Source organism: Bos indicus, chromosome 16 (genome assembly GCF_029378745.1).
Source record: "Bos indicus isolate NIAB-ARS_2022 breed Sahiwal x Tharparkar chromosome 16, NIAB-ARS_B.indTharparkar_mat_pri_1.0, whole genome shotgun sequence".
NCBI lineage: Eukaryota > Metazoa > Chordata > Mammalia > Artiodactyla > Bovidae > Bos > Bos indicus.
Window position 1 is genome coordinate 34,862,202 of NC_091775.1, and position 12,727 is coordinate 34,874,928.

Consider the following 12,727-nt stretch of genomic DNA (forward strand, 5'->3'; position numbering starts at 1 on the left):
TAACCTCATGTCTCCTTCTTCATTTGAACACTCGTTCTCCTTTAGAAATTTACTTGTTTTTGCAATATTTCATCCTCCTTACTTGATAAGGAAACTCATATTTTTTTCTCTCTCTAGATATGTACATTGAACATGCATCTCCATCTCCATTTGATTTCATTTCTTTTGTACTTTTGATGATTTCTGGATCCACATTGGAAACAATATAGACCTAGCCATGCAAAATCCCATCTCTTAACTGCTTTGCTATCCTTTGCACTGCTGCTTATCTTGCATCTCCTATTGGTAACAGGAATGCCATGTTTATAATAAAAATTATTTCTCTCTTATGACTTTTGTCATTCTTTTTCATCTAAGCAGCGATCTGCCTTCTGATTCCCATGGAGTAATGGAAGTGGCCATTACTATACTCCTTCAAGTTCTAGAAGCTCCCAAATATTTTGAATTTTCTCTTATTTTTCTTATTAGGGTGCAGCATAGATGCCAAGCAAGTTGAAGAACAATCTGCAGCTGCAAGTGAAGAAGTACTTTTTCCTTTCTGTAGGGAACCAAGTTATTTTGAAATCCCTACAAAAGAATTTCAGCAACCATCACAAATAACAGAGAGCACTATTCATGAAATCCCAACAAAAGACACACCAAGTTCTCATACAACAGGTGCAGGGCATGCTTCATTTACCATTGAATTTGATGACAGTACCCCAGGGAAAGTAACTATTAGAGATCATGTGACAAAATTTACTTCTGATCAGCGCCACAAGTCAAAGAAGTCTTCTCCTGGAACTCAAGACCTGCCGGGGATTCAAACTGGAATGATGGCACCCGAAAACAAAGTAGCTGACTGGCTAGCACAGAACAACCCTCCTCAGATGGTATGGGAAAGAACAGAAGAGGATTCCAAAAGTATTAAAAGTGATGTTCCAGTTTACTTGAAAAGGTTGAAAGGTAACTTTTCAGAACTTCCTTTCTTATGGTTAACTTCAGTCTTCACAGTTACCAAACTATGATTAGAAAAATAATTATATGATATATAATTATTTTTATATCATATAAGCAGATAAGAAGCATATAAGAAGCATATCATATAAGCATATAAGAAGCAGATATAAAGCTCCTGCTTCTGCTTTTTTGAAGGTTTATATTTGATCTTAAAGTTCAAAAGCCAGCCATTCTGCCCATATCCAACTTACTCATTCAAAGCAGTCTGCCTTCATTTTCTTGCCAAAACCAAATTGGTTTTGTAAATTTATATGTATGCCATAGAGACTTCCCTCGTGGCTCAGACGGTAAAGCGTCTGCCTATAATGCAGGAGAGCCAGGTTCGATCCCTGGGTCAGGAAGAACCCCTGGAGAAGGAAATGACAACCCACTCCAGTACTCTTGCCTGGAAAATATATGCCATTAAATATCCTTTTCCTGTGGAAATATTCATTCATTTCACCAGTGGAATTCCTTAGAAGACAGTTCTCATAATTTTCCTGATTTAAGGAAAATATATGTTTAATTCTATTCTCTACTGTGTGCTTCCTGTAAAATGTCAACATGTAGATTTTAAACGTTTTAAGTTACTGAATTATGGGCTTAGAGTTCTACTCTGGCAATATAGTCACATTGTTGGTGGAGTGTTTCAGACTGTTCTCAAGATACTCTAATCATGAAACAAATAGATATACTAGGACTTAATTGAATTAAGAATTCACTAGTGAAAATTGCAGTTAAAGGTTTATTTTTGAAATAATTATTAAATGTTTTATTAAAAATACTTGACAAAAAATATTTTATTAAAATACATCAGAGTATCAACTAATCATTTTTCCCCCATTAGTTTTGCTAGTTAAATTTTAATTTAGAATTTGCTAAATACAGATTTATGTTACTATATCTTGATTTTATTTAACAAGCTTACTATAAGGGAAATGATTACATGTTAATCTGATCATTCTGTTACCATACAAAAAGTAAAAGAGCTTTAAAAGAATACTTGTTGAGCTGAGATTGTATATTACTTACCTTATATCTCTAGCCCTTTCCTGGGATTTGAGTATGTGATAGTTACTCAGTAATTTGAATAATCAATGAATGACTTCATTATCATTGACAAAACTGACCCTGGTTTAACCTGTACTTTATGGTTTGGGATTCTCTTCACCTAATGGAAGAAATACCTATTTCCTATTTGCTTCTAAGCCATTTCAAGATTGTGAGATGGTGTGATTACCTAATTCTTTGTCAGGGCCTATTACCATATTTAATTATAATCATAAGCAGTTAACCTGGCATACAAACTTTTGACATATAATTGTTGTCTTTACTCCTACTAGATAATAACATACATAATTGAGACCTATATGTGTATTGATAGGTATATATGTTAAAGCTTACATATAAAAGCTACCCATTTGTAAATTGATCATTTTTTATGGATTGGATAAAATAAGACTGATATCCTAGTATAATGTAAAAAGTAGTATAAACTTTGAAAATTTAGAAATAACATGTTCTTTAGACCATCCTTAATAAATGTACACAAATGAGCTAAGAGAGAAACCACCACTAAAAAATACCTTTATGGAACTTTCCTGACATTCCAGTGGTTAAGACTCTGCTTCCACTGCAGGAGGCACAGGTTTCACCCCTAGTTAGAGAACTAAGATCCTCCATGCCATGTGGTATGGCCAAAAAAAAAAAAACCTTTACTACACCCTATTATTGTAACTGTAATTTTACTTATAATGACTATTTTCTGTTTTAGCTGTTATTTTGATTCCTGTTAGAGGCATTGATATTCACATTCAGACTGTATTCATATATTATGTTAGATTTTTAAAATCCTTACCAGAAATTATACAAATTATTATTATCCCTCAGAGTTGATTTATAGGTAGATATACATTCTAGTATGTTGTCATTGCATAGAACCCTGCTTTTAAATTTGCCTTCAGGACATTTTACAAACCATCTAAGAAAATGTCTTTGTGAATATGCCTCATTTTTGATCCAAGATTTATCCATTTTATTTTTTCAGATGTATTTACAAATGACATTTTACTTTCCCCCAAAGTTAGAGCTGCCATCATCAGATAAAGATTTTCCACAATTTAAGAGATCAAAAGTATATACCTAGTCTCTAGATAAATATAAGTATAGCAAATAAAAACTATTTTACAATAATTAGATATTCAGCAACTGCTTAGATCAGTCAAAAACTTGAAAGTAGGCAAAACAAAACAACTTTGCTCCTGCAAGAGTGAAATGCACGTGCTTTGGGACAGTGAAGACAATAATGTACACAAAGTCCATACACTTTTACCCATTAGGAGAGTTGAAGCTTCTTTTGGCCACAGCTACTGATTAGTTACAGTCAATCTATCCTAAAAAATACTAGAAGAACTTCAACATATTAATGCATGATTAATGATAGAACAGAAAAAATCTGAACAGTTCCTAATGATGTTTCTGTTAAATAAAAACAAAAATTGCAGTTTTTTCATCTGATCAGATGTGTTATCTTGTATAACACTGGGAAATGAAAAAGAATAATTTTCTACAAAGAAAATGGCTAATCTATAACCTTTTAACCTGTAACTTAAAAGATACTGAAAAGACCTGACACCAGATAAGCACCAAATTTTTATATGTTGTTACAAGAATTATCATATAAGTATGTCATAACATATGACTGTATGTTATATATGTGTTATAACATATATAATTATGTTATAACATATAACTTGTTACAAGAAATAATACATAACTAACATGGACTCTATGGACATGAGTTTGAGTAAGTTCCAGGAGTTGGTGATGGACAGGGAAGCCTGGCATGTTGCCATCCATGGGGTCACACAGAGTCAGGCACGACTGAGCGACTGAACTGAACAAGAACTAAAGTCTGTAAAGATAGTGTTTTCATATTGTGTATGTGTGTAATATGGGTTATCTGGTCCCATTACACATGAAATATGGGAGTTTAGTTATTTACAGCTCTTACAAACTGGATTCCTTTTCAGTATATCCAGTGCAATATGAAATAGGTTGTACAATGTGCAGTTTTCCTGAGTTTTGTATTTGAACTAGTGGTTTGTTTGCTTCTGCATTCCATCTGCCTATCCTTTATCCCTAGATTAATTATCAAGGCAGGAATTCCATTAATTAAACTAAACACTAATTTTTGGTTTTTTTCTTTTCGTATTGCATTTTCACTAGTTGCTAATTTGAAGGAAGATTTTCAGATTTAGTTCTGGAAGTATTGAAATACACCTGGTTGACTAGATTCATTTAAGCTTTCTTCTAAAGAACTATCTTTTAAGCCCTCATTTGTGACTCAGTCTAAAACACCCATAGAATAACTCAACTTTCCATTAAATTCATGCTATAAGAATATAATAATTGTCATTTGATTATTTCCTCTAGTGTGCTTATTGTTTACATGATAAGAATTCTAAATCAGTGAAAAATCAAGTAGTTTTCATAAAGTTTCACACTTAATCCTTAACAGAGCTATGAAGAGTAACAAAAAGCCTCTGTTAGGAAGCTGATATTTTCAAAATTCAACTGCATTATTCTATCTTGACTCTATATGCTTAATGGAGAAAACATATTTTTGTCTCGTTATATTTAGCAACATGCCATTTGTCTGGTAGGTTTATATAGGATTTCATAGTCTATGCTTTTTCCATGCTAGACCTTTTAGCATGCTTTATTTAACTCGTTGAAGCCACCAGAGTTGAAATGAGCACACATACAAAATCGCAAAAATTACCATAGCTAGAAAGATGTTTGTAAAGAATTGTACAGTAATTGGTGGAAACTGCAAATTTGCATTTTTAAATATTAAAAAAGGAAAGGAATGCTGTACTTTTGAAAGTTTTGAACATCACTGAAATTAACGATTCATCACACTTTTTTATTGCATTTGCATTCTCTTTTCCTGGTGTAACGATAAGCATTTCGGTGGGATCACACTTTTTTGTCTTTTCCTTTCTTAATGCTAAAGATAAATTTTTGATTGTTTAAATAAGGTATAAGATTTAAAGGCAGGATTAATATTTAATGTTACAAATATAGACTATCACAGATGTTGTAGCACTGCTTATCTTTTAAGGCATTGATGAACCATTATAAAGTTAAAATTTGGAGAAAGAAAAGTAATCCTATTCAAGTGTTTATAAAGGACTCATTGTTGGTTGATGAAATTTGAATGTAAGCATTGCAATTGAGGGAAGTTTGCAGAGCCTGTTACTGAAAAGAACATATGACTTTGGATTGAAAGGGGGGAGGGGTAGAACAAGCAGCACTTTTGTATATGCTTTGATTTTCTACATAGGATTTTTTCCCTTCTCTATTATGCGGTTTCTTTTCTGTGTCCAGGAAACAAACATGATGATGGTACACAAAGCGACTCAGAAAATGCTGGGGCTCACAGGCGCTGTAGCAAGCGTGCAACTCTTGAGGAACACTTAAGGCGCCACCATTCAGAACAGAAAAAACTACAGAAGGCCCAGGCTACTGAAAAGCATCAAGACCAAGCTGTTGTAAGTCAAACTGCTTTTATGATTGCATTCTTTGATGAAGACAATCCCAGAAAAAGAAGGTCATATTCTTTCTCTCAGAGTACGGGAATCTTGTGTCAGGAAACTACTCATTCAGCACCACATACAAAACTTGAAAAAACAAAATCTCCAGCAGCAGATGCCAAAGTGGTTTCTTTGTCTTTACAGACTAGCTCTGCGCACCACAGAGGGGGGCATGGTGTTCCACATGGGAAATTGTTAAAACAGAAATCAGAGGAGCCATCGGTGTCAATTCCCTTCCTACAAACTGCATTATTAAGAAGTTCAGGGAGTCTTGGGCACAGACCAAGCCAGGAGATGGATAAAATGTTAAAAAATCAAGCTACTTCCGCTGCTTCTGAAAAGGATAATGATGATGACCAAAGTGACAAGGGTACTTATACCATTGAGTTAGAGAATCCCAACAGTGAGGAAGTGGAAGCAAGAAAAATGATTGACAAGGTAAATAATTGGTATTAGTTTTCTCGTGCTATATTTAACTGTTGGAAATTATTAGAGGATATAAAATGTTTTCATGTAGTTAGTATATTAAAACTTTAGGATTTTATTAGGGAACTGAAAACCTAACAATAAGACCAAAATACTTTCTGGTTTTGTTCTGCTGTATTCTGAATTTGCTTGAGTTTCATATGTAAAGTTCTGTACATATAAGCTGTTTGGACCTGTTAAAGTTTTAATAATTTAAGATTGACTTTTTAAATGCTACATCTTGACCATGCTCACTTTGCATTTAAAAACTAAAAATCAAAGAAAACCAGATTACTGTTGACTCCATTAATATAAACATGAGCTTCAATTGAAAATAGTTAAAGTTTTCCTGCCTACTAATTTTATTTTGGAAGCAGATGAAAATACATGTTTAATCCATTTTATTCTTTCTCCTTAGTTTCTCCTCTTAATTTCTATTCACTGCTGTCTGTGGTGATAGAAAAGAAATGTATAAAAACAAAATCAGCATGTTTATGATACTCTGAGTTTAACCAAGGGTATACCTAGTTATGATAATAATTTACATTACAGATTTTATTTTTGATGTATTTGATTAAGGTGTATAATGATTGTTGTATGGTTTAAAAAGTAGTTTTGCCCCCAGTAATGAAAGATTGACTTTAGAATCTGCTGTATATTTGATCCCCTGGAAGACAGAACCATAAATTTGGCTAAGCATTAATCTCTTGTTTCAGTTCTTGTTACTTAGCATGTGAGCAGCATTAGCATCACTAGAGAGCCTGTTAGAAATACAAAATCTCCAGCCCATCTTAAACATAGTGAAAAGGAATCTGCTTTAAAAGTAGGGCTCATATGCAGATTAACATTTGAGATACACTAGTTCAGATGATGAGCTTAAACAGTGGTCTTTTAGAGAATAGACAAGGTAACCCTTTGGGAAGCAGGAAATTATTGGGACTTATATTTACTTTTAATTTCATAGTTTTTATTTCTGTTTAAGAGTGTGTTCTATGGTGTATACAGTCTATTACTACATTGGTATGTGTATATATATATATATATAATTTCTAACATCCATTTATTGAGGGGCAAATGCTCAGAATTGTTCAGTGTTGGGGTATAGAACTCCAGACTTCCGGAAACCCATTAGTTTAGGAAATAGATATTATGATAGTTGTTAATAAGAGAAATAAATTTTTAAAAAAAGAGAAAGTTTTAAAAAATTAACAAACATAAAGTAATATTTCTAATAATAGTAAAGGAAAGCTAAGAACACAGTTGTAGCAATAGAAAATGACTCAGTCATTTCTAATTATTTTCATCACTGGGAATCAATAATGACATTACTTTCAGATTAAAGTTAGTATATTTCTATTTAAGATACTGTCAAGTAGAAAATAAAAGGATAGGTTTTGAAAAAAAGCTAATAAGTTTTAAAATTCAGATTAATTTTATTCTAGTATAGTTTTGTTTGATTTATGTATATTTCACTTATAGTTTATTGATGTTTCTCTATTAAAATATCTTTCAGTGAGAGATTATATTGTAGTAGTTTAAAAACATGAACACTTGTAGGCAGACAGATCTATACTAGCTGTACCAGATATAAGTACACTGAGTGAACACTAGATTGCAGAAAGAATTCAATAAAATATATGAGGCTTATTATTATAATGCTATCTTATGATAAAAGGTCTATGAGGAGTTTCCATGTATGAATCTCTACACTAGGTTTTGATAAATCCTGAAAAGTTCCTCAGCATTGAAAAGGTCAAATCTGAAACTCAAATGGAAGTTAAAGTGCAAGGAAATAGCCTGGCCACAACAACAGAAAGTCAAGAAGGAAGTCCCTGTTGGCAGTTGAGACTCTTGAAAAGTAAACTGCTGGATGAAGAGGACCACAAAACCTGGTGTATACCTGCTGTCCATAATAAGCATCCTTTTTTTCATTTTCAAAAAGAGTCCCAATTTCAGTGACAAAGTATATGGTTACACTGTGGATAAAGAAAGCCAAGAATCTAAAGCAGGATTCATTTAAGGGAATAATGTCAGAATGTGACTGAGTAGATAATTCAGTCATTCTTAGTTTGTATAAACCAGAAAACAAAGCTAAGGCCATAATTGTAGGGGAAAACAGGAGTCACTACATTATGTTGTGAATGCCAAAGAAAAAGTGCTGAGATTCTACTGGCTGTGGTTAAAGCTAGAGGTCAGATTCAGGCTAACTAAAGTCAGGCTCTGGGGAAACAAATGTCTGAAGAAAATGAAGTAACCTGTGAGCATGAAGAAAACAAAGACCCAAAATAGTCAGAATCAGGGCGTAAGAAGGACTTTGGGAGGATGGGAGGAGATTCAGACATCATATCAAGTTGCTCGGGAAAGCTTTGTCATCCGTTTTCTCCCTTTTAAAGTTGGGGTGTGTGGGATGGAAGTGGGGACTATCAGCTGTTGTCCCTCGGAATTTAATTGTTATTTGGGCCTGAAAACTTCAGTGTGGTTTCTTTCCTTTTTTACTCCCTCATTTGAGAGCTGGTTTCTTTCATTAATTTTTTCTCAACCTTTATTCAGCATCTGCCATGTGCCCAGCTTTGTGTTAGGAGAGAGAGAGATTGAAATGGAAAAGACAGAGTTCTTCCCCTCAAGAACTAAGTTATATGGAGGCATGGAAATATACAAGTGAAAACATATGCATTAAAAATAGTATGGTGGATGCTTTGATGAGCAAACTGTTCAAGTAAGGGTACCAATAGCTTCCATGAGGAGATCTCAGGTTAAATATCTTTTCCTCAGAGAAGTCTTTAACTGTCCAATCTAAGGAAACACCCCTCTCCTCCCCTGTACTATCAAATCAGCTTGTTTTGTTTTAATCATAAGCTCTATCAGCATTTGATAGTTTCCTGTTTATTTATTTGCCTCTCTGCTCCCCTATAATACACACACAAACACACACATGTGCAAGAATATAAACCCCATGACTATAGGAACCTAGTGCCTGGCATATAAAATGTCCTCAGTAAATACCGAATTTAATTGCCAACCAAGCTCGTTTTGAAACGTACAGGATTAATCCCATAATAGGCATGGGGTCGCTAAGAGTCGAACACGACTGAGTGACTTCACTTTCACTTTTCACTTTCATGCATAGGAGAAGGAAATGGCAACCCACTCCAGTACTCTTGCCTGGAAAATCCCATGGACGGAGGAGCCTGGTAGGCTGCAGTCCATGGGGTTTCTAAGAGTCGGACACAACTGAGCGACTTCACTTTCACTTTTCACTTTCACGCATTGGAGAAGGAAATGGCAACCCACTCCAGTGTTCTTGCCTGGAGAATCCCAGGGACGGGGGAGCCTGGTGGGCTACCGTCTATGGGGTTGCACAGAGTCGGACACGACTTAGCAGCAGGCATGGTCAAGGAGAGTTTTTCAAAAATATGGAGCAATCTTTTCAAAAGCCCAGGAGGGTAGAGGCCTTGTTCAGAGGACCGCAGTTACTTTCAGAGAGATGAGATTGGACTAGACATTGATGGCCTCTCCATATTGTATTAAGGACTTTAATGTTTTTGTTTTTGTTTTAATGCCGAATGCAGTTGTGAATCATTGAACACTTTTAAATCTGGCAATGACATGCAAATCATTGTCATAAGTGTAAAGAATGGATTGAAACTTGGAAAGGCTGGAAGCAGAGAAGGTGATTAAAAAGCTACTGACATGTCCAGTAGTCAGTTAAATATAAAGGTCTGGATCTTGGGTAAGAGATCTGGGCTAAAATAACATTTCTGGAATTACAAGAGGGTAGCTGTGAATGCAAAATAAAGATGAGATCACCTGGAAAGAGTGTATAAAAGTGAAAAGAGGCAAAGTATGAAATTCTTAGCAACACCAGTATAGGTGGACAAAGGAATAAGAGTGAATAAAGGAGGATCAAACATAGGACTAAGAGAAAATAAAAAGAACAGTAGCACCTTGGAATCAAAGACAGAGTAATAAAAGTGAGTAAGCAGCAGTTGCACATGATACACTGACATTAAATATGCTAAGCACTAGAATGCCTTTTCAGTTTTTCCCCAAAGTACATTGTATTTCTGCGTCTAGAGACGATAAGCAGAACATATACTTGCCTTGCAACTCAGGAGAAGTTGCATACTGTTAAAGTAGGATCTCTTTAAAGAGATGATCAAGCTATTATGCCATTATCTTTTTCTGTGTCGTTGTACTGTTATGTAATTCAAGGGCACTGAGATATCTCTGCCCCAACCTCCAAGTTACGGGATTACAGCGTTTTGGTTTATACTTCTGTGTTGTGTGTTTGTCAGTACATAAAACTTATTGTATGCTCTGTCCCCAAATTTACTTTTTATAATATTAATGCATGTCTGTTATTCATAAAGAACTCTTAAGTTTTACATCTAAGCTTACATGGAGATGTGCTATAATAAGAAAGTGCTGTTAACTGCCTGGATTAAAGGTAATTATCTTCCGCTGCAATGATAGCCTCCCCTAGACCTCCCTCCTTTGACTTCCCTATAATAACCTAGAGAACCCATCATAGTACCAGTTTCTTTTCCCCACTCCTTCGTCCAAAACACTGCTAAGGGAAGAGAAGGATACTGTCAGGGCTACTTCATAGACTTTAAGCTAAATGAGAAAGACGTAGTGAAAACAGAAAGCCAAATATTAAATGAAAAAAAAATACTGGTCTTTGTAGAGGTCTTGAGATTCTTTTGAAAAAAGTATTTTTCTTCTCCACAAATTTCATACCATAGACCAGTTCTACCAGATACTTCGTTCCTGAGTTTTGATTCCCCCAGTGCCTCTTACTAGCATATTCTCTCCCTTCCTGGGGTCTCGTATCTATCAGTGCTTATTCTGTAGGCAACAAGTGGTAGGGAAGAATCCAGAACCAGGAGAACTATACAGGACTGGAAACACAAAATGAGGAACATCGACAGCAGTGAGACATCCCAAAGGAAGTCAGTGCTGAGAACTTGGATCCAGGTATAAGCAATTTGGAATGAAGATATTCCAAACTCTCTGACATTCACAGCAGGATTCTAGACTAGGTTCGAGTCAGAGTCAGGGAACTTGATAAAGCATAGTCAAAATCTAGGTAAAGAGAGCCTGTTAAAACACAGAGGAAGGAGGTATGTGCAGAGTCCACTCATATACCCAGTCAGGTATCTGGGAACTAAAGGAAAAGAGATCAGATAAGAGCCTTGAGTAGTAGAAGAGGACCTTGATAATAGAGGCTGCATTTGGAATTTGACTTAATATTTTTTTTTCTAATTCCTATCAATCCAGAAATAATCTGAGTTAATATAAGGGCTGAAGCAAAGTGGTTAAGTGGTTCTTAACAGGTAAATTCTGACAGCTTGATTTTTTTTCTTTTATGTTAATCTTCTTTCCTGCTGTCTCTTCACTGAACAATTTAAAAAAAATTTTTGTATCAGGAGAATTCAGGTTTTGGTCACTCTGTTGATGCTCCTCTCCCCTTTTTAACACTCCATGTCCTTCTTAGGTACAGGAAACTCTTTACTGCTGTATTAATCCCCAAAGCTTCATAAGGAAACCCTCACATTTTTTTCAGTTAAAAGCTTAAAATTTATTAGGTTTGCCCCGATTTTCCTTTTTCTACTATTGTAAGAGATCTTACTTATTTTCCTGGTTTTTAGGGGCTTTTCACTTACTGTGCCCTAGTCTAATAAGCTCTTCCCTGTGTGGTTTTTTGGTTTAGTTTTGCATGCCTACCTCCTTATAATTTACTTTCAGAGGCTTTCTTTAACCACTCTATCTATAAAATAGCCCCAGCATTACCCTCTTATAATACTACTGTGATTTCTTTATAGAACTTACCTCTAGCTAGTTTATTCTCTCTATCCTTTCTAGAATGATCTCATTTGTATTCATCACGTTTGTATTTCTTGTGCCTAGAACAGTTCCTGGTATGTAGTAGACACTCAGTAATTATCTTTTGAATGGATAAATGAGAAAGAAAAAATATTGACTTGATTTTTATGTTTATCTATTTATATGTGGTTAGCTATGTATTAGCTAATTTATTTCAGTGAATTTATAGATTGATTAAATGCAATGAGGTCTCTACAAACAGATTTTCCTATATTTTATGTACTGAAATTTGTTTATATCTTGATTCCAAAATAACTTGTTAAAATGTGTAATTTAAAACCTGTGTTTTGTAAGTTTTTCTTTGTAATAAATATGAAAGCTGCAAAAGACTTGGTTGCATCAGAAGAAATGTGTAAGTTTCAGGGGGATTGCTTTGATTAATAGAAATCTAGAAATACTTTTCAGTTTCTATTAATACCCACTTAAGCACTTAATGCTTAAAAATCTGTTTGGCAAAGAAAGCATAAGATGGTAATTGATGAGCAGCAAGATTTAGGCATGAAAGAAAAGAATGCAGGACAATAAATTAAGCCATAAAAAGGAGAGAAACTGGACATTTTAACTGTAGAAGCATTAGATAAGAACTGAGTGTGATTTCAGTATACAAAAGGAGGAACTAATAGAGAATGCTAAACAGTGATGAAAAAGGAAAAGAAGGTGGCTGTAAGAGTCCAAAAGAATAGGAAGAATCAAGGATGTAGGATAGGTTCTGGGAAAGGACAGAGATTTACCCAGACAGATGAAAAGGAAGAAGTTGTAAGGTCAGATTGTGCCTTTGAGTTCAGTTCAGTCACTCAGTC

The 12,727-nt window shown here is 34.7% G+C and overlaps 1 protein-coding gene across 14 annotated transcripts in view; it reads left to right on the forward strand.

Annotated features, from left to right (window-relative positions):
* The window catches only part of CEP170 (centrosomal protein 170), a 131,626-nt gene that overhangs the window by 75,570 nt on the left and 43,329 nt on the right, over positions 1–12,727 (forward strand). For 8 of the 14 annotated variants that reach the window (XM_019976082.2, XM_019976080.2, XM_019976084.2 and 5 more), the window contains 2 exons: positions 469–945; positions 5,371–6,014. In XM_019976082.2, the coding sequence (XP_019831641.2) occupies positions 469–945; positions 5,371–6,014 (1,121 nt within the window). The remainder of the gene's footprint in view (positions 1–468; positions 946–5,370; positions 6,015–12,727) is intronic. The other 6 variants (XM_019976090.2, XM_019976088.2, XM_019976091.2 and 3 more) reach the window with 2 other exon arrangements.